Here is a 22,365-nt window from a genome sequence, read left to right on the forward strand (position 1 = left end):
ACTTTGAGATATCAGCTGATGTACGAAGGGCTATATAAATACATTTGATTTGATTTTGATTATAGGCTCAATGACCAGCAGCATACCACCCTGCATACCACTGCTGGCTTGCTTCTGAAGCTAAGCAGGGTTGGTCCTGGTCAGTTCCTGGATGGGAGACCAGATGCTGCTGGAAGTGGTGTTGGAGGGCCAGTAAGAGGCACTCTTTCCTCTGGTCTAAAACAATATCCCAATACCCCAGGGCAGTGATTGGGAACACTGCCCTGTGTTGGGTGCCGTCTTTTGGATGGGACGTTAAACGGGTGTCCTGACTCTCTGAGGTCATTATCTTAAGAGTAGTTTAGTCAGTTTACAATTGTGAATGTGTTCTCAGTCAACCTACCTGGTAAAATAACAGATAAATACAAAAATAAAGGACTTTCTTCTGAAACTCGTCAGTCTATTCTTGTTCTGTGAAATGAAGGCTATTCCATGCAAGAAATTGCCAAGAAACTGAAGATCTCGAACAACTCTGTGTACCACTCCCTTCACAGAACAGCGCAAACTGGCCCTAACTAGAAAACAAAGAGGAGTGGGAGGCCCCGGTGCACAACTGAGCAAGAGGACAAGTACATTGTGTCTAGAAACTAGTGTCTAGTGTCACAAACTAGTGTCTAGTTTGAGAAACAGACGCCTCACAAGTTCTCCACTGGCAGCTTGTATCCGCAAAACACCAGTCTCAGTTTTCAGCTGTGTTAACATAATTGCAAAAGGTTTTCTATTGATCAATTAGCCTTTTAAAATGATAAACTTGGATTAGCTAACACAATGTGCCATTGGAACACAGGAGTGATAATGATAGTGCTGATAATGGGCCTCTAAAAGCCTATGTAGATTTTCCATAAAAAATCTGCCGTTTCCAGCTACAATAGCAATTTACAACATTAACAATCTCTACACTCTATTTCTGATACATTTTATGTTATTTTAGTGGACAAAAAATGTGCCTTTCTTTCAAAAACAAGGACATTTCTAAGTGACCCCAAACGTTTGAATAATAGTGCAAATTGGCTTAAATCTATGGCAAGACTTGAAAAAAGCTGTCTAGCAATGATCAACAGCCATCTTGACAGTTTGAATATTTTTTTTATAATAATATGCTAATATTTTGCAATCCAGGTGTGCAAAGCTCTTAGAGACTTACCCAGAAAGACTCTAATTTCTGCCAAAGGTGATCCTAACACGTTTTGAATCAGGGTTGTGAATACTTATGTAAATTAGATATTTCTGTATTTGATTTTCAATACATTTGCAAAAATGTCAAAAAACATATTTTCACTTTGTCATTATTGGGTATTGTGTGTGGTTGGGTGGGAACAACATCTATGGAATCCATTCCAAATTCAGGCTGTAACACAACAAAATGTGGAATAAGTCAAGGGGTAGGAGTACTTTCTGGCACTATATGTAAATATGTATATTTAATCTATAATTGTCTCTCTGTCTCTCACACACAGTGCTGTGGAATGTGGTCCATTGTGAGCTGGTCTCGGTGTGTGAGGAAGAGGATGGAGATCTGAGAGTAGACTGTCATGTGGAACCCAGGTATCTATCTATCTATCTATCTATCTATCTATCTATCTATCTATCTATCTATCTATCTATCTATCTATCAAATCTTGTACAGTGGCTTGCGAAAGTATCCACCCCCCTTGGCATTTTTCCTATTTTGTTACTCTTACAACCTGAAATTAAAATAGATTTTTGGGGTGTTGTATCATTTGATTTACACAACATGCCTACCACTTTGAAGATACAAAATATGTATTATTGTGAAACAAACAAGAAATAAGACAAAAAAAATGGAAACCCCCCCCCAAAAGTCAATGCATTGTAAATCCACCTTTTGCAGAAATTACAGCTGCAAGTCTCTTGGGGTATGTCTTTATAAGCTTGGCACATCTAGCCACTGGAATTTTTGCCCATTCTTCAAGGCAAAACTGCTCCAGCTCCTTCAAGTTGGAAGGGTTCCGCTGGTGTACAGCAATCTTTAAGTCATACCACAGATTCTCAATTGGATTGAGGTCTGGGCTTTGACTAGGCCATTCCAAGACAATTAAATGTTTCCCCTTAAACCACTCGAGTTATTGCTTTAGCAGTATGCTCAGGGTCATTGTCCAGCTGGAACCTCCGTCCTAGTCTCAAATCTCTGGAAGACTTAAACAGGTTTCCCTCAAGAATTTCCCTGTATTTAGCGCCATCCATCATTCCTTAAATTCTGACCAGTTTCCCAGTCCCTGCGATGAAAAACATCCCCACAGCATTATGCTGCCACAACCATGCTTCACAGTGGGTATGATGTCCTCGGGGTGATGAGAGGTGTTGGGTATGCGCCAGACATAGTGTTTTCCTTGATGGCCAAAAATATACATTTTAATTTAATCTGACCAGAGTACCTTCTTCCATATGTTTGGGGAGTCTCCCACATGCCTTTTGGTGAACACCAAACATGTTTGCTTATTTTTTTCTTGACACTCTTCCGTAAACCCCAGCTCTGTGGAGTGTACGGCTTAAAGTGGTCCTATGGATAGATACTCCAATCTCTGCTGTGGAGCTTTGCAGCTCCTTCAGGGTTATCTTTTGTCTCTTTGTTGCCTCTCTGATTAATGCCCTCCTTGCCTGGTCTGTGAGTTTTGGTGGCCGGCCATCTCTTGACAGGTTTGTTGTGGTGCCATAATATATATATATATTTTTTAATGGATTTAATGGTGCGCTGTGGGATGCGCAACGTTTCTGATATTTTTTATAAGCCAACCCTGACCTGTACTTCTCCACAACTTTGTTCCTGACCTGTTTGGAGAGCTCCTTGGTCTTCATGGTGCCGCTTGCTTGGTGGTGCCCCTTGCTAAGTGGTGTTGCAGACTCTGGGGCCTTTCAGGTGTATAAATACTAAGACCATGTGACAGATCATGTTACAATTAGATTGCACACAGGTGAACTTTTCTAACTAATTATGTGACTTCTGAAAGTAATTGGTTGCACCAGATCTTATTTAGGGGCTTCATAGCAAAGTGAATACATATGCACGCACCATTTGTCCATTTTATTTTTTATTTATTTTTTGAAACAAGTTCATGTTTTCATTTCCCTTCACCAATTTGGACTATTTTGTGTATGTCAATTGCATGAAATAAAAATTTAATCCACTTAAATTACATGTTGTAATGTAACAAAATAGGAAACATGGCAAGGGGGATGAATACTTTTGCAAGTCACTGTAAATGTATCTATATATCTATCTATAGTATCTATCTAAAGTATCTACAGTAGTATATGTCTATCTTTCTACATAAATTATTTTGTTTATATTATTCTGTCTGCCAGAGCCAATCAGATCAACAGTTATGAGTTCTCCGTGTCAACGGGAACCGTGGAGACTGTCGTCAACACCAACGTGTCTGGCTCCTCCCCTGATGTGCGTTACCGTGACCATAGCTACGTGGAACAACTGGAGCCCTACGGATACCGGCTGACGCTGAATGCAGACACCCATACACACACACTCACCAACACACACACACACACAACCTTCATTTGCAAGATTTCCAAGAACATCGCCTCCGTCATCATAGAAAAAAGTGAGGCTGAGAGAGAGAGAGAGAGAGAAAGAGAGAGAGAGAGTGTGTGTGTGTGTGAGAGAGAGACAGTGAATTGATCTCACATTAATGAAAAGCTTGTGATATATAGAGGGTGTAGCAAGTGTGTGTGTGTCTAACCCTGCTGCTGTTGTTGTTATGTGTCTCCAGATGACTTGTTGCCGTGTTCAGCTGACAGGGTGCTGGTCCAGAGTTGTTGCTGGCTGCTGGGTGTACTGCTGTCTCTCTGGGGCCTGCCCCCCCAATGACAGACATACATACAAACACACTTCTCACAAAAACATCTGTAGAGTCCGAACGAATTTGACCCATCTATGAAAAGCTGAGACTCCAACGAACATGCACATTTAACCTGTTTTACTCACAAGAAGCACAAGAGTCGTTAGAAGGTAAAGGGGTTCTTCTAGAGACAAGGTCACAGGAAATCCCGGAACATAGTGTCTATAATACTGTAATAAGCTCACATATTTGCTGTCACAAACTACAAACTCCACACAGTTGTCACCGACTAGATGGATATTCGTTTCCCACTGAGCATTCTGTGCTTACATAATTCTTATAAATTCATTGTTGTGAGGTTTTGCTTGGAGGACCCTGTTGTCTTGATTGGCATTTGAGATTAACATAAAACTCATGAATTGCAACTGTTTCTGTCAAATGCTTTGTGCTCTGTCTGTAACACTGTTGTCCTGAAAAGAACATGGTAAAACACCTCAGTGTGAGGCTAAATATGACGGCTGGAGATAAATGAAAGTACATTTTTGCTGGGGTCCATGGGCTTCATGATAACTTGTATTTATTCTGTAGGCCTGTTCATCTTCGTAACTGAACCTAGAACTGGAAAGTTAACCAATTGATAGTTTAATTAACTGAACAATACTTGTCTGAAGGTAACCCGGAACCAGAATAAAATATAAATGGAAGTATATAAGTACTTTAGTCTCAACAACTAAAAAATGGTTAACTATGGGTAAAAAATATATATAATAATTTCCTGAGTTTTCTTCCAGTATATCTCTGATGTCGGACAGATACTTCAAAACCGTATTAGTTTTGATACATTGTTTCATTATCTGTTTGCCATGGATGAATATGTTGTTCTATGTGTTTCTATGGTCTAATAGCAGTAAGGCCAAATTCAATGTTTCATAAAAATATATAAATAATACAGGGGTCCTAAAATTCAGAATCAAATACTAAATGGTCCTTGGTATGGATTCTTAAAACATTGAATATGTTAGATCTAGGGAATCTGGTTTAACTACTGACTCAACTATATATTAATATGGTGTAACTACTGACGCAACTATCTATTATTATAATAGTGTAACTACTGACTCAACGATATATTAATATTAATATGGTGTAACTAATATTAATCTGGTTTAACTACTGACTCAACTATATATTATTATAATGTAACTACTGACTCAACTATATATTATTATAGTGTAACTACTGACTCAACTATCTATTATTATAATAGTGTAACTACTGACTCAACTATATATTATTATAGTGTAACTACTGACTCAACGATATATTATTATAATAGTGTAACTACTGACTCAACTATCTATTATTGTAATGTAACTACTGACTCAACTATATATTATTATAATAGTGTAAATACTGACTCAACTATATATTATTATAATAGTGTAACTACTGACTCAACTATCTATTATTATAATAGTGTAACTACTGACTCAACTATATATTATTATAATAGTGTAACTACTGACTCAACGATATATTAATATTAATATGGTGTAACTAATATTAATCTGGTTTAACTACTGACTCAACTATATATTATTATAATGTAACTACTGACTCAACTATATATTATTATAATGTAACTACTGACTCAACTATATATTATTATAGTGTAACTACTGACTCAACTATATATTATTATAATAGTGTAACTACTGACTCAACTATATATTATTATAGTGTAACTACTGACTCAACTATATATTATAATAGTGTAACTACTGACTCAACTATATATTATTATAGTGTAACTACTGACTCAACTATATATTATTATGGTGTAACTACTGACTCAACTATCTATTTAATAAAAATATTATAATTGTAACTACTGACTCAATCTATTATTATGGTGTTTACTATTGACTCAACTGTATTTTATTATGGTGTTACTATTGACTCAGCAATCTATTTATATGGTGTAACTACTGACTCAACTATCTATTATAATGAAACTACTGACTCAACTATCTGTATTATGGTGTAATTGCTGACTCAACTATATATTATTATAATAGTGTAACTACTGACTCAACCATCTATTACTATAGTGTACCTGCTGACTAAAGTATCTATTATTATAATGACACTATTGACTCAACCATCTATTATTATAATGACACTACAGACTCAACCATCTATTATTATGGTGTAACTACTGAATCAACTATATATTATTATAATAGTGTAACTACTGACTCAACTATATATTATTATAGTGTAACTGACTCAACTATATATTATTATAATAGTGTAACTACTGACTCAACTATCCATTATAATGAAACTACTGACTCAACTATCTGTATTATGGTGTAATTGATGACTCAACTATCTATTTTTATAGTGTACCTGCTGACTAAAGTATATATTATTATAATGAAACTACTGACTCAACCATATATTATTATAGTGACACTACTGACTCAACCATCTATTATTATAAAGACACTACTGACTCAACCATCTATTATTGTAATGACATTACTGACTCAACCATCTATTATTATAATGACACTACTGACTCAACCATCTATTATTATAGTGACATTACTGACTCAACCATCTATTATTATAGTGACATTACTGACTCAACCATCTATTATTATAGTGACATTACTGACTCAACCATCTATTATTATAGTGACATTACTGACTCAACCATATATTATTATAGTGACATTACTGACTCAACCATCTATTATTATAAAGACACTACTGACTCAACCATCTATTATTGTAATGACATTACTGACTCAACCATCTATTATTATAATGACACTACTGACTCAACCATCTATTATTATAATGACACTACTGACTCAACCATCTATTATTATAGTGTAACTGCTTACACCATAACAATAGATGGTTGAGTCAGTAGTTACACTATAATAATAGATAGTTGAGTAACTGCAGAGCATCTTTACCTGCCGATCTATAAATTACACATCAGTAATCTAGCATGGGTAGGATGGCTATCCGAATCAGGGTTAGTTTGGCAGCTGGGGTAAATAGGAGTGATTATGATAGAGGAAACCAAGTCTAGAGTGAACTTTAGCCTGCAGCTTTGATATGTGCTGAGAGATGGACAGTGTATCATCTAGCCATACTCCCAAGCGCTAAACCCTCAGAGGTAGTAATCACACCTGTGGGGAGAGAGGCATTCTTCTTACCAAACCACATTACCTTTGTTTTGCAGGTGTTTTGAACAAGGTTAAGGGTAGAGAAAAATTGTTGGACCCAAAGAAAGCTTTGTTATAGAGTGTTTAACACAAAATCCGGGGAGGGGCCAGCTGAGTATAAAACTATTATCGGCATATAAATGGATGAGAGAGCTTCCTACCACCTGAGATATGTTGCTTATGTAAATTGAAAATAGAGTGGGGCCTAGGATTGAGCCTTGGGGTACTTCATTGGTGAAAAGCAGTGGCTGGGACAGCAGATATTCTGACTTTATACACTGCACTATCTGAGAGGGGTAGTTAGCAAACCAGACCAAAGACCCCTCAGAGACACCAATACTCATAATCTGAGAAAGATTTAGGGAGTCCCATTGCTTTAGGACTTGGTCAGGTGGTTGAAGCTGGTCAGGTGGTTGAAGCATGTCCCAGTTTAGGTTACCTAGCAGGACACATTCAGACAGCAAATCAAATTGATTGGGGACAGACTTGGTGGAGACAACTGAGCACTGAAGGTGTTCCTTGGTAAATAATGCTTATTTATTTTAATTCCTTTAAATGTAAGGGTTAGATCAGCTTAAATATTGCAGATAGATTGTAGCTTCCATCAATGTAATTCTCTGCATCACTTCCAAATAATTCACTAAACCTTAAACCTCAACTAAATCTTGTATTAACCTCTTGAAGCTAGGGGGCACTATTTTTATGTTTGGAATAATAACGTTCCCAAAGTAAACGGCCTATTTCTCAGGTCCAGATGCTAGAATATGCATATAATTGACAGATTAGGATAGAAAACACTCTAAAGTTTCCAAAACTGTCAAAATATTGGACTCTGACTGGTCGTAGAACACTCCTGTAAAGCCCCACACCTTCCTGGGGAACATATCATCAGCTAGAGTGTCACGTTCTGACCATCGTTCGTGTGTGTTTTCCTTGTTTTAGTGTTGGTCAGGACGTGAACTGGGTGGGCATTCTATGTTGGATGTCTTGTTTGTCTATTTATATGTCTGGCCTGATATGGTTCTCAATCAGAGGCAGGTGTTAGTCATTGTCTCTGATTGGGAACCATATTTAGGTAGCCTGGGTTTCACTGTGTGTTTGTGGGTGATTGTCCTTAGTGTTAGTTTGCACCAGTTTAGGCTGTTTCGGTTTTCATTACGTTTATTATTTTGCACTGTTTGTATTTAGATTCGTGTTGCTATAGTCACAATAAACATGGATCGCAATCTACACGCCGCATTTTGGTCCGACTCTCCTTCTCATCAAGAATACCGTTACAGAATCACCCACCACAAAAGGACCAAGCAGCGTGTCAACAGGCAGGAGCAGCGCGAGGAGACGCGCAATAAGGATTTCTGGACATGGGAGGAAATCCTCGACGGGAGAGGACCCTGGGCTAAACCAGGGGAGTGTAGCCGCCCAAAGGTGCAGCAGGAGAAGAGGCAACAGGAGCAGCCCAAAGAGGAGGTATGGACATGGGAGGACGAATTAGAAGGAAGAGGACCCTGGGCTCAGCCAGGAGAATATCGCCGCCCCAAAGAAGAACTGGAGGCGGCGAAAGCTGAGAGGCGCAGATATGAGGAGGCAGCACGACGTAGCGGATGGAAGCCTGAGAGGCAGCCCCAAGAATTTCTTGGGATGGGGCTAACAGGGAGTATGGCTACGTCAGGTAGGAGACCTGGGCAGACTCCCTGTGCTTACCGGGGGGCTAGAGAGACCGGACAGGCACCGTGTCATGCAGTGGTGCGCACTGTGTCTCCAGTGCGGGTGCATAGCCCGGTGCGGTATATTCCAGCTCCGCGTGTCGGCCGGGCTAGATTGAGCGTCGAGCCTAATGCCATGAAGCCGGCTCTACGCAGCTGGTCCCCAGTGCGTCTCCTTGGGCCGGCTTACATGGCACCAGCCTTGCGCTCGGTGTCTCCGGTTCGCCTGCATAGCCCAGTGCGGGCTATTCCACCTCGCTGCACTGGCAGGGCGACCGTGAGCATTCAACCAGGTAAGGTTGGGCAGGCTCGGTGCTCAAGAGCTCCAGTGCGCCTGCACGGTCCGGTTTTTCCAGTACCACCTCCACACCCCAGCCCTCCGGTAGCAGCTCCCCGCACCAGGCTTCCTGTGCGTGTCCTCGGCCCAGTACCACCAGTGCCAGCACCACGCATCAGGCCTACAGTGCGCCTCGCCTGTCCAGCGCTGCCAGAGCCTTCCTCCTCTCCAGCGCTGTCGGAGTTTCCCGCCTGTTTAGCGCTGTTAGAGCCTTCCTTCTCTACAGCGCTGCCGGAGTCTCCCGCCTGTTCAGAACTGCCAGTCTGCATAGAGCTGCCAGTCTGCATGGAGCTGCCAGTCTGCAAGGAGCTGCCAGTCTGCAAGGAGCTGCCAGTCTGCATAGAGCTGCCAGTCTGCAAGGAGCTGCCAGTCTGCAAGGAGCCGCCAGAGCTGCCTTTCTGCAGGATGCCGCCAAAGCTGCCAGTCTGCAAGGAGCCGCCAGAGCTGCCAGTCTGCAAGGAGCCGCCAGAGCTGCCAGTTAGCATGGAGCAGCCAGGGCCGCCAGTCAGTATGGAGCAGCCAGGGCCGCCAGTCAGCATGGAGCAGCCAGGGCCGCCAGTCAGCATGGAGCAGCCAGGGCCGCCAGTCAGCATGGAGCAGCCAGTCAGCATGGAGCAGCCAGAGCAGCCAGTCAGCATGGAGCAGCCAGAGCTGCCAGTCAGCATGGAGCAGCCAGTCAGCATGGAGCAGCCAGAGCTGCCAGTCATCATGGAGCAGCCAGTCAGCATGGAGCAGCCAGATCTGCCAGTCGACCAGACTCTTCCAGATCTGCCAGTCGACCAGACTCTTCCAGATCTGCCAGTCGACCAGACTCTTCCAGATCTGCCAGTCGACCAGACTCTTCCAGATCTGCCAGTCGACCAGACTCTTCCAGATCTGCCAGTCGACCAGACTCTTCCAGATCTGCCAGTCGACCAGACTCTTCCAGATCTGCCAGTCGACCAGAATCTTCCAGATCTGCCAGTCGACCAGAATCTTCCAGATCTGCCAGTCGACCAGACTCTTCCAGATCTGCCAGTCGACCAGACTCTTCCAGATCTGCCAGTCGACCAGACTCTTCCAGATCTGCCAGTCGACCAGACTCTTCCAGATCTGCCAGTCGACCAGACTCTTCCAGATCTGCCAGTCGACCAGAATCTTCCAGATCTGCCAGTCGACCAGACTCTTCCAGATCTGCCAGTCGACCAGACTCTTCCAGATCTGCCAGTCGACCAGACTCTTCCAGATCCGCCAGTCGACCAGACTCTTCCAGATCCGCCAGTCGACCAGACTCTTCCAGATCCGCCAGTCGACCAGACTCTTCCAGATCCGCCAGTCGACCAGACTCTTCCGGATCCGCCAGTCAGCCAGGATCTTCCAGAACCGCCAGCCAGCCAGGATCTGCCGGATCCAACCACCTGCCTGAGCTTCCTCTCAGTGCTGAGCTTCCTCTCAGTGCTGAGCTACCCATCAGTCCCGAGCTACCTCTGTCCCGAGCTGCCCCTCTGTCCCGAGCGGTCTTTAAGGAGGGTAACCTATCTAGGGACGCTAAGGAGGTGGACTAAAACTGTTATGGAGTGGGGTCCACGTCCAGCGCCTGAGCCGCCACCGCGGACAGATGCCCACCCACACCCTCCCCCATAGGTTTAAGTTGTGCGTCCGGAGTCCGCACCTTGGAGGGGGGGTACTGTCACGTTCTGACCATCGTTCGTGTGTGTTTTCCTTGTTTTAGTGTTGGTCAGGACGTGAACTGGGTGGGCATTCTATGTTGGATGTCTTGTTTGTCTATTTCTATGTCTGGCCTGATATGGTTCTCAATCAGAGGCAGGTGTTAGTCATTGTCTCTGATTGGGAACCATATTTAGGTAGCCTGGGTTTCACTGTGTGTTTGTGGGTGATTGTCCTTAGTGTTAGTTTGCACCAGTTTAGGCTGTTTCGGTTTTCATTACGTTTATTATTTTGCACTGTTTGTATTTAGATTCGTGTTGCTATAGTCACAATAAACATGGATCGCAATCTACACGCCGCATTTTGGTCCGACTCTCCTTCTCATCAAGAATACCGTTACATAGAGGCCAACCCATACTTTCACTTCTATGAACGCACACAGGGAGGATAGGGCGGGCTAGGGAATCTTTGTTCGAGAGTTAAGGCAATAACTAACAGTATTCCACCCTGTCACTGGATAATGTAGTGAGATGTATTTGAATCATAAGACTAGAATTGTGCATAGAAAATTGATAAATAGCGTGCCCAATTTCAACTTCCTGCTACTCATGCCAATAATATAAGATATGCATATTATTAGTAGATTTGGATAGAAAACACTCTGAAGTTTCTAAAACTGTTTGAATCATGTCTGTGAGTATAACAGAACTTATGTAGCAGGCAAAACTCAAAACTTGTTTTTTGAGGTCTCTGTCTGTTCAGTGAGTTCTCGTTGGCAAATTATATTTCTTAGGAATTTATTGTCAGTTCCTACCGCTTCCACTGGTTTTCACCAGTCTTTGGAATTTGGTTGAGGTTATTCATTTGTGCAATGAAGAAGTAGGGCCAACTAAGAACTGCGTAACACTGTTGAGAGTTGTGCAAGACTTGAAAAGTAGCTTGCTTTGTTGTCTTCCTGTATTGAACAAAGACAGACCTGTCTTCAATTTGATCGATTATTAACGTTTAAAAATACTTAAAGTTGTATTACAAAAGTAGTTTGAAATATTTTGGCAAAGTTTATAGGCAACTTTTGAAACATTTTGTAGTGACGTTGCGCATTTTGGAAGCTGTTTTTTTCTGGATCAAACGCGCCAAATAAATTGACATTTTGGATTTATATGGACGGAATTAATCGAGCAAAAGGACCAATTGTGATGTTTATGGGACATATTGGAGTGCCAACAAAAGAAGCTCGTCAAAGGTAAGGCATGTTTTATATCTTATTTCTATGTTTTGTGTAGCGCCTGCAGGGTTGAAATATGCTACCCTCTTTGTTTACTGTTGTGCTATCATCAGATAATAGCTTCGTATGCTTTCGCCGAAAAGCCTATTTAAAATCTGACTGGATTCACAACGAGTGTAGCTTTAATTGAGCATCTTACATGTGTGATTTAATGAAAGTTTGATTTTTATATCAATTTATTTGAATTTGCCGTGCTGCATTTCCCTGGTTTTTGCCAAGTGGGACGCAAGCGTCCCCTATATCATAAGAAATTAACAGACACGGAACTGTGACAGACAACTTGTGACCACTGTGAAACTAATAACAGGGAAGGAGGTCTCCCCACTCAGGGAGGGGAAAAACCGATTGTGTAACATGTTGCAGGATATGATAAGCAATGTATGTGTTGGAGAAAAGTTTTAAACAGCACTGACAGTGTTAGAGAGTAGGAGGGGCATCAACCCCATAGAAAATCTTTGGAGGGAGTTGAAAGTCTGTGTTGCCCAGCAACAGCCCCAAAACATCACTGCTCTAGAGGAGATCTGCAGGGAGGAATGGGCCAAAATACCAGCAACAGTGTGTGAAAACCTTGTGAAGACTTACAGAAAACATTTGACCTCTGTCATTGCCAACAAAGGGTATATAACAAAGTTTTGAGAAAAACTTTTGTTATTGACCAAATACTTATTTTCCACCATAATTTGCAAATAAATTCATTACAAATCCTACAATGTGATTTTCTGGATTTTTTTTCTAATTTTGTCTGTCATAGTTGAAGTGTACCTATGATGAAAATTACAGGCCTCTCTCATCTTTTTAAGTGGGAGAACTTGCACAATTGGTGGCTAACTAAATACTTTTTTGCCCCACTGTATATGACCACATGTGAGGTATAAAAGGCTATGTGCATTGTATGATTTTTAGCACTCTCGCGAATAAACTTCTTGATTATTGTAGGCTGGGACTCTGTCTGTTTCATTCAACCAGAATCTTACAAACTCTGGGTTGCCGACTGAGTAGTTTAATTGAAGTTCGGTTAATGAACATTGATAACATTCTTTCTCTTGACAATTAATGACATAGGAAACACTGTTAATGTAACATTCATCTCTATGCAGATGACACAGTTTTGTATTCCTGTGCCACCTCAGTGCAGCACCCATTCTTGAACTTCAGCATGACTTTTATTCAATTCAGAAATCACTTACAGATCTTAAATTAGTGTTAAATACAAGTAAAACCAAGCTCATGCTGTTCTCTAGGTCACGAAATGTTGACTCTGAGGGACCTTTATGTTCGCGCTATAAATGGAGCCCAAATTGAGCCCAAATTGAGCTTGTTTCTCAGTATAAGTCCCTGGGAGTCTGGATTGAAGTTATCCTTCATAACGCACATAAAAAAATCTGACTAAAAAGCTAAGATTGTTTTTTATATCTAAATAAATCATGCCTTCGTATTAAAAATATTGGATTTTGGTGATATTGTTTACATGCATGCGGCAACCTGTTTTTAAACCCTTCTACGCAGTCTACCATTCAGCAATACGTTTTATCACAGGGGACAATTTTAGGACTCATCATTGTAGTCTTTTCATGGACCTCTCTGTCTGTAAGAAGAAAGCTGCATTCTCTTATTTATTTATTGACAAATAAATCTTACAGAAACTCCCTCTATATGTAACATAATTAATTAAGATAAAAATCATAAATTACCAAACCCGTTCATAGGAATGGATAACACTAGAGATACCTCCAGTCTCCACCGATTTGGGAAAATCTGTGTTTTGTTTTTATGCCCCTAATTTATGGAACATTCTGTAGAGTTCACTGCAGCTAGATGTGATGGTGCCACTCAGGCAGTTTCAATTATTGATTGAGGACCTCTTTGTTGTTGAATGTGATTGCTTTTATTAAATGTTTATTTTTTTATTGTGCTGAATTTGATTGTTCTATACACATGTATGTTGTTCTAATATTCTGTTTTTATTGTAATGTAATAATAATAATAATAACAGGGCTCTCTTGATAAAGAGATTTTAATCTCAATGCGACTCCATGTTTAAATAAAGGTAAAATAAAAAATAAAAGCTGCGACAGCTGCTGTTTACTTCTGAAGATAACTTTAGGTCCGCCCTAAAAACCTGATTCAAATTCAACACAAACCTTCAAATAGTAAGGGAATACCCCCCTGAAATGGACAAAAATGAATGGCAAAACATTGGCATTGGACAAACCATCTACACAATGTCCAATACCACCCAATGTGGCGTTGATTCGTCCAAAGTTGATTGCAAATGCCATATGGCAAGTGTCAGTTGTAACACTTCAAAAATCCAACAGGTGGCGAATGCGCTCCACCGGGGTTTTTCATATTGGAAATGCAACCCAAGTCAACATCCAAAAGCAAAATTTTAAAACAATTATTTTTTTGTCAAAAACTTATCACCCATTAAAAAAGAGCTTTCTGGACCGTTTTTCGAAATTCTTTCGATTTTTTTTTGTCAATTACACATGTGTAACCACTGTATGAATATACTTTTGTCCAATTTTATTATCATATATATATTTTTTTAATTACATGCGCATAAGGCATATGTTTGTCCATTTGCAATATGATTTCATAGGAAGTCAAAAGTCAAAAATGTCAAAATTTTGTAAAAAACTTCACACACCCTTAAAAAAGTGCTTTCTGGACCGTTTTTCGAAATTCTTTCGATTTTTGTGTCAATTACACATGTATAAGAACTGTATCAACATACTTTAGTCATATTTTATTATCATCATAATTTTTTATTTTTTTTACTTGTGCATAATGCATATGTTTTGTCCATTTGCAATATGATTTAATAGGAAGTCAAAAGTCGAAAATGTGAACTTAAAAAAAACAAACATCACCCTCGTAAAAAAGTGCTTTCTGGACCATTTTTCGAAATTGTTTCGATTTTAAGTCAATTAGTCATGTGTAAGAACTGTATGAATATACTTTTGTAAAATGTTAATATCATAATTTTTTTTATTTTTTACTTGTGCACAAGGCATATGTTTTGTCCATTTGCAATATGATTTCATAGGAAGTCAAAAGTCAAAGTCAAATGTCACTTTTTCTTTGGCCAAATGCCAAAAGAAATTTGACATGCTCAAAAATACTGCAGAATTGCAAAATTGACTGACCTGATGAACACAGGATGGCCGGGCAGTGATAGTTGTTCCTTTCCATCACTCGTTGTGTTGATTTCATCATGTCTATTTGGTGATGTTTTTTCACTATAGAATCATATTGCAAGTGCACATGAATTTGCAATATGTTTAAATGGCCATGTACCATCACGAATTTGGCATGGTCAAAAATCCTGCAGAAATGCAAAATTGACTGGCCTGATGAACACAGGATGGCCGGGCAGTGATAGTTGTTCCTTTCCATCACTCGTTGTGTTGATTTCATCATGTCCATTTGGTGATGTTTTTTTCACTATTGAATCATATTGCAAATGTACGTGCATTGTTGTTATTGTTGTGCAACTGGTAACAAAAAATTAAAATATGGTTGTAAATGCATTTACCGGGACTCCTATTGTCCATGCCCGCTATGGGAGTACCCTACTACGGCCCTCTATCAGTGGGGGCCGTCCTGAGTGCTTTATGGACTGTTTAAAATATTCTGATGGATACGCATTGTTTTCATGATTTCATTATGTCCATTAGTTTATGTTTTCTCACTTTTGCAAAGTCACTGTGCATTTGCAATATGGTTCAATGGGCAGGTACCATCACGAATTTGTCATGCTATAAAAATCCTGCAGGAATTTGAAATTGACTGGCCCGATGAACTCGGGATGGCTGGGCAGTGATTCTGGTTAATCTCAATCGCTCGTTAGGGTTGATTTCAGAATGTCACTTTGGTGATGGTACCTCACTGTTTAAACATATTGCAAATGGACAAGAGTCAAGTGGACAAGAGTCCATCAGTCAATTAGATATCATTCTGACACGAAACTGATACAAACTGACACCAAACCCCCTTTTTCCAACTCATTTAGTAGCCAACTATTACATACTTCAGAGCTGGCCCAAAATTCACAACGCCTTCGGTTCAAACCATAAAAAAAACATAAAACACGTAGTTAAGTTCTAGCTGCGGGTCCATTTCTTATGTTATGTGTAGGCCTAGCTGAGGCGACCCCGAATCCCAAGTTTCGACTCGATAGGTCATTTGGTGTCCGAGCAAAACCCTAATTGGTGCTGAAAATCCACTTTTTCCATGACTTGCTACGGGGTCCTTGAATGAGCAATCGGACAGAAACATTGGGGTCTGTCTCTATGGGTGTCACGTTTCTTCAAAATCGAACCCAGAAGCAGACCAGGACAAGGAGAGTAGGAAGAAGGTGAGTATTTATTTACAATAAGTGAATGTGAATGGGTAGATATATCCAGGTGGCGTAGCGGGCAGCAGTGGTGAGTTGATGGGAGTAAATAGGTGGATCCAATGGGGAAGCGGAATCCTCCGACGACCAGGCGGGAATGGGGTAAATGATCCGGGTGAGTAATGTTCATGGCTAACGATCCGGCAGGGAATGGATGTCAGGTCCGGGCTTATAAAGAGGAGAGATGATGATCAGGACCAGGTGTGCAGATAGCTGATGGGATACAGGTGCGGGTAATCAGAACTCCCAACTGGCTACATTGCCCAGCAACCAGACAGGGTGCGTTCCAGGACGCCGGAAAAAACACTACAGGACAGAACACAGGCAAAAAACAGACTCAGGAAACGGGATTCGTGACAATGGGCCGAGCCGGTTTCAATGCACTTAGTCTTGCGTCTCTGAGACTTTTCTAAATGTCATCATTTTTGTAATGGTCAAAATGAATTGAAGTCATTGCAAATGTACGAGGCTGTTTCTCGGTCCGAGAACCTTCTAGAGCCACGTAACTCATCACGCACTATCGAACTGAGGTCTAGAACAGGTTTCTAAAGTTTCAGAACTCTAGGTCTGACGGTTCTTTTTTAGCTCGAACAAAGCTAACTATTGCAGCCACTGCCTGTCTCTACGCACCCCAATACGTCCCTCCTTCCAAGTTGTGTATCTGTGTGATTTAGTTTTCATTTGAAATTTTATGGGAAAAAATGACTGATTTACAGTTCATGGGGGTTGCCTAATCACATATATGAAGTTTTGGACAGATCTGACTGTTTTAACCCTTCGAAACAGCCCCTGAGACACCAATTATGGCACTTCCGGTTGGCACAGGAAGCTATAAGTCAACACATATCCTCATTGGGGTATGCCTTTACATAATCCTGAGTTTTAAGTCTTTACGTTAAGAACTGAGTTATTTACGGAGGGTTTAGTATGTGTGTGTTATTTCAGAAAATCATAGAAAATCACAGAAATCTCGCAGAGCTCCGCAGCACACTTTAAAAAGATTCGTATGAACACCCTGCAACTGGATCTGTAACTGTTGAAAAAAAAAACACCTATCTTTGAACATCCCCAATTTGTCATTGTACGATTTCTCTTAAATGACGATAGATAAATGGCTGGTTCTTTTTTTATTGACATCGGAGGCTCCTTGACTTTGACGTGAAGTGGAAAAATAATTTCTCTATTTCCATTTTGGACCTTTAATCCCAGAGAAATGGCCATAACTCAAAAACCGTTGAGGCCTAGACGCCATCTTGTTCGGGGCCAACTGCCCATTATGCCAAACCTACGCTCACCAAGTTCCGGCTTCGAAATATTTTCAGTTTTCGAGATAAGGCCCCGTCGTGATTCGTGATGTTTTGTACAATTGCAATATGATTCCTTATGCCCTCTTGTGGGAATTTCCGGGACAGCGGAAAAATGACTAAAATTCGAATATTTTATAAAACGGAAACCGAATGTCCGACAAAGTTCATTTGATGACTTCCCGGTAGGTCCGGCCCTACCGTACGGCCCGACGCCGACCGCGAATTTTAGAAACGTTTTCGGATGTCTAGTAAGGGACCGTACATTTGCAATATGGACTTTCTCACTAACTATACACGAAATGTCAAAATGTTCCCTTATGTATGGTATGTAATGACACATTATATAACTCTTTATAGTGTTTTATTTACATTTTATAGGTTGGACAGATCAGGTGAAAAAAATATTTTCCCCACACGGCTCCCCCTTTCACTATTACGCAGTAGGTTTCACTTCCCCATCCACCATTTTTAAAAAGACCCGACGGAGCTCATTGTCTTCTTCAATCATGCAGAGACGGGCAGCATGAAGGTCTTGTCATTGATTTTGCTGGAAAGGGGAGAAATTGTGCTTTACAATGGTATAAATATTACAGTTGACCTGGAAGTATTACATTTTTTGGTTGCTAAAATAAGGTAAATTGTACTTTACAGATCGATGTACAAAAGTGCGTTAGTTACCGTTACCCTTCATGAATCTGAAGGTAGCTAACCAACCAGGTTCAATGTTAGCTAGCTAACATTAGGTCATATCTAGCCAAGCAAATGGCTCTTTCGTTCAAAATTAGAAACGTGTAATATCAGAAAATGTAGCAAGCTAGACTATCTTACCCATATACATCATTCATGGATGGACTCGTCTCCTATCGGATGCCATGGTTCCTCTTAGGTTAAAGATGCAATCCAGAGACAGGTGTTTTATCCACCTCCTTAGCTATCATACTCTAATTCCACTGTTTTCAAAACTCGGTCCTTCAGAAAGTGGAGAGCAACAATTACGCAGTTTTAATACACAATATACATTTTAAAAATCTGCGTTAGACAGGATTACCTAGACATACTGACCAGGTCAAATAGATAGAAGCGTGCTATATATCAGACCAATCCAAACTCATCTCTCGGCATGTCCAGGCCACTCATTATCTCAGCCAATCATGGCTAGCCTGTCTAGGAAAGGCATTCCGCTAGCGGAACCCCACAACAACATTTCTCTGAAAAGGCAGCGCGCAAAATTCAAAAATATTTTTTAGAAATATGTAACTTTCACACATTAACAGTCCAATACAGCAAATGAAAGATAAACATCTTGTTAATCTACCCACGGTGTCCGATTTCAAATCAAATCAAATCAGATTTATTTATATATCCCTTCGTACATCAGCTGATATCTCAAAGTGCTGTACAGAAACCCAACCTAAAACCCAAAACAGCAAGCAATGCAGGTGTAGAAGCACGGTGGCTAGGAAAAACTCCCTAGAAAGGCCAAAACCTAGGAAGAAACCTAGAGAGGAACCAGGCTATGTGGGGTGGCCAGTCCTCTTCTGGCTGTGCCGGGTGGAGATTATAACATAACATGGCCAAGATGTTCAAATGTTCATAAATGACCAGCATGGTCGAATAATAATAAGGCAGAACAGTTGAAACTGGAGCAGCAGCACGGCCAGGTGGACTGGGGACAGCAAGGAGTCATCATGTCAGGTAGTCCTGGGGCATGGTCCTAGGGCTCAGGTCCTCCGAGAGAGAGAAAGAAAGAGAGAAAGAGAGAATTAGAGAGAGCACACTTAAATTCACACAGGACACCGAATAGGACAGGAAAAGTACTCCAGATATAACAAACTGACCCTAGCCCCCCGACACATAAACTACTGCAGCATAAATACTGGAGGCCGAGACAGGAGGGGTCAGGAGACACTATGGCCCCATCAGAGGACACCCCCGGACAGGGCCAAACAGGAAGGATATAACCCCACCCACTTTGCCAAAGCACAGCCCCCACACCACTAGAGGGATATCTTCAACCACCAACTTACCATCCAGAGACAAGGCTGAGTATAGCCCACAAAGATCTCCGCCACGGCACAACCCAAGGGGGGGCGCCAACCCAGACAGGATGACCACATCTGTGAATCAACCCACTCACCCCTTCCAGGGACGGTATGAGAGAGCCCCAGTAAGCCAGTGACTCAGCCCCTGTAATAGGGTTAGAGGCAGATTTAAAACATGCTTTACAGCGAAAGCACAACATATGATTATGTTAGCTCATAGATCTTTGATGATATTCATCAGATGACACTCATAGGACATCATGTTACACAATACATGTATGTTTTGTTCGATAATGTGCATATTTATATCCAAAAATCTCAGTTTACATTGGCGCGTTACGTGCAGAAATGTTTTGATTCCAAATCATCCGGTGATTTTGCAGAAATACTCATAATAAACATTGATTATTCACAGAATTAAAGATAGACTTATCCTCTATGCAACCGCTGTGTCAGATTTCAAAAAAACTTTACGGAAAAAGTGTAATCTGAGAACGGCGCTCAGTACCCAATTCAGCCAAAGAAAACTCTGCCATTTTGGAGTCAACATTAGTTAGAAAAAACACTATAAATATTAATCTTCAGAAGGCACTCCCAGGAATCCCAGTTCGACAATAAATGACTGATTTGTTCCATAAAGCCCATCATTTAGGCAGTTGTTGTTAGCGTGTTCAGCCCAGTAGTCCATCTTCATGAGGCGCGATCACTTTCTCCAGACAAAAACTCAAAAAGTTCCGTTACAGGTCGTAGAAACAAGTCAAATGATGTATTCAATCAATCTTTAGGATGTTTTTAACTTAAATCATCAATAAGGTTCCAACTGGAGAATTTCATTGTCTGAAGAAAAGCATTGGAACGAGAGCATACTCTGTCGGGAGCACCCTTCATGAGACCGAGGCTCTCTGCCAGAACACTCACTAAAAGAGTTCTTATGAGCCCCTCCTTTATAGTAGAATGCTAAAACCAGTATCTAAAGACGGTGATATCTAGTGGAAGCCCTAGGAAGTGCAAGCACATCCATATCTAACAGGGATTTCAATAAGCATTGTTTTGAAAATCGATTTCTCACTTCCTGTTTGGATTTCTTCTCAGGTTTTTGTCTGCCATATGAGTTCTGTTATACTCACAGACGACATTAAAACAGTTTTAGAAACTTCAAAGTGTTTTCTATCCAATACTAATAATAATTTGCATATGTTGGCATCTGGGACAGAGTATGAGGCAGTTCAGTTTGAGCACGCTATTCATCAAAAAGTGAAAATGCTGTCCCCTATCCCAAAAAAGCTAGCAGGAAGGTTGCCTCCCTTTTTCTGTGGCTAAACCTACTAGGTTCGTAATTCAACAATTTTATTTGTATTTACAGATGGCATACAAGTTTGTTATTAAGGCACATGAAAGTTCACATGTCCGAGAAGGCATTTCTGCCAAAAATCGCATTTTGTTAAAAAAAGTTTATGTTCAAACGGTCCTTCTGTGAAGTAGTGATCAGCGACATACGCCTACAGTAGTTTCCAGAAACGGGTCACATACAGTGGGGAGAACAAGTATTTGATACACTGCCGATTTTGCAGGTTTTCCTACTTATAAAGCATGTAGATGTCTGTATTTTTTTTTATCATAGGTACACTTCAACTGTGAGAGACGGAATCTAAAACAAAAATCCAGGAAATCACATTGTATGATTTTTAAGTAATTAATTTTATTGCATGACATAAGTATTTGATCACCTACCAACCAGTAAGAATTCCGGCTGTCACAGACCTGTTAGATTTTCTTTAAGAAGCCCTCCTGTTCTCCACTCTACCTGTATTAACTGCACCTGTTTGAACTCGTTACCCGTATAAAAGACACCTGTCCACACACTCAATCAAACAGACTCCAACCTCTCCACAATGGCCAAGACCAGAGAGCTGTGTAAGGACATCAGGGATAAAATCGGAGACCTGCACAAGGCTGGGATGGGCTACAGGACAATAGGCAAGCAGCTTGGTGAGAAGGCAACAACTGTTGGCGCAATTATTAGAAAATGGAAGAAGTTCAAGATGAAGGTCAATCACACTTTGTCTGGGGCTCCATGCAAGATCTCACCTCGTGGGGCATCAATGATCATGGTGATCAAATACTTATGTCATGCAATAAAATGTAAATTAATACTGAAGTTGCCAGATAGATACACACACAACTTTTGTATTTCAATAACAAACTAAACACAGACACACACAATGTTTTAATAACACAATTAAAACAAACATCATGATGTTAGTGCAAATTAACCACACAACTACGAAGTCAACTGTCCATCTAATGCTAATAGTGCTGCATGAGCTGACATGTCTGACCAATGATAATAACTACATGGTCTGTTTATGTTTGTGTGTGTGTGTCGGGGAGGTTGTGTGTGAGTGTAACTCAGTAATCTGTCCACCACTAAGCTGCTTTAGTCCCGTCTGCCTGGCCGCTTCGCTGCAGGGAGTTCATTTCACTACCAACTAACGCTACACAGCAAACTGAAACTATTGACTAACGCTACACAGCAAGCTGCAACT

At 40.8% G+C, this 22,365-nt stretch overlaps 1 protein-coding gene across 1 annotated transcript in view; it reads left to right on the top strand.

Annotated features, from left to right (window-relative positions):
* The window catches only part of LOC139419365 (uncharacterized), a 28,394-nt gene extending 22,655 nt beyond the window's left edge, over positions 1-5,739 (top strand). Inside the window, exons 3-6 of the mRNA XM_071169306.1 lie at positions 1,497-1,584; positions 3,364-3,617; positions 3,786-4,923; positions 5,628-5,739. Coding sequence (XP_071025407.1) covers positions 1,497-1,584; positions 3,364-3,617; positions 3,786-3,883 — 440 coding nt within the window. The 3' untranslated portion in view covers positions 3,884-4,923; positions 5,628-5,739. The remainder of the gene's footprint in view (positions 1-1,496; positions 1,585-3,363; positions 3,618-3,785; positions 4,924-5,627) is intronic.
* Positions 5,740-22,365: the final 16,626 nt, after the last annotated feature.

Source organism: Oncorhynchus clarkii, chromosome 10, assembly GCF_045791955.1.
Source record: "Oncorhynchus clarkii lewisi isolate Uvic-CL-2024 chromosome 10, UVic_Ocla_1.0, whole genome shotgun sequence".
Lineage (NCBI taxonomy): Eukaryota > Metazoa > Chordata > Actinopteri > Salmoniformes > Salmonidae > Oncorhynchus > Oncorhynchus clarkii.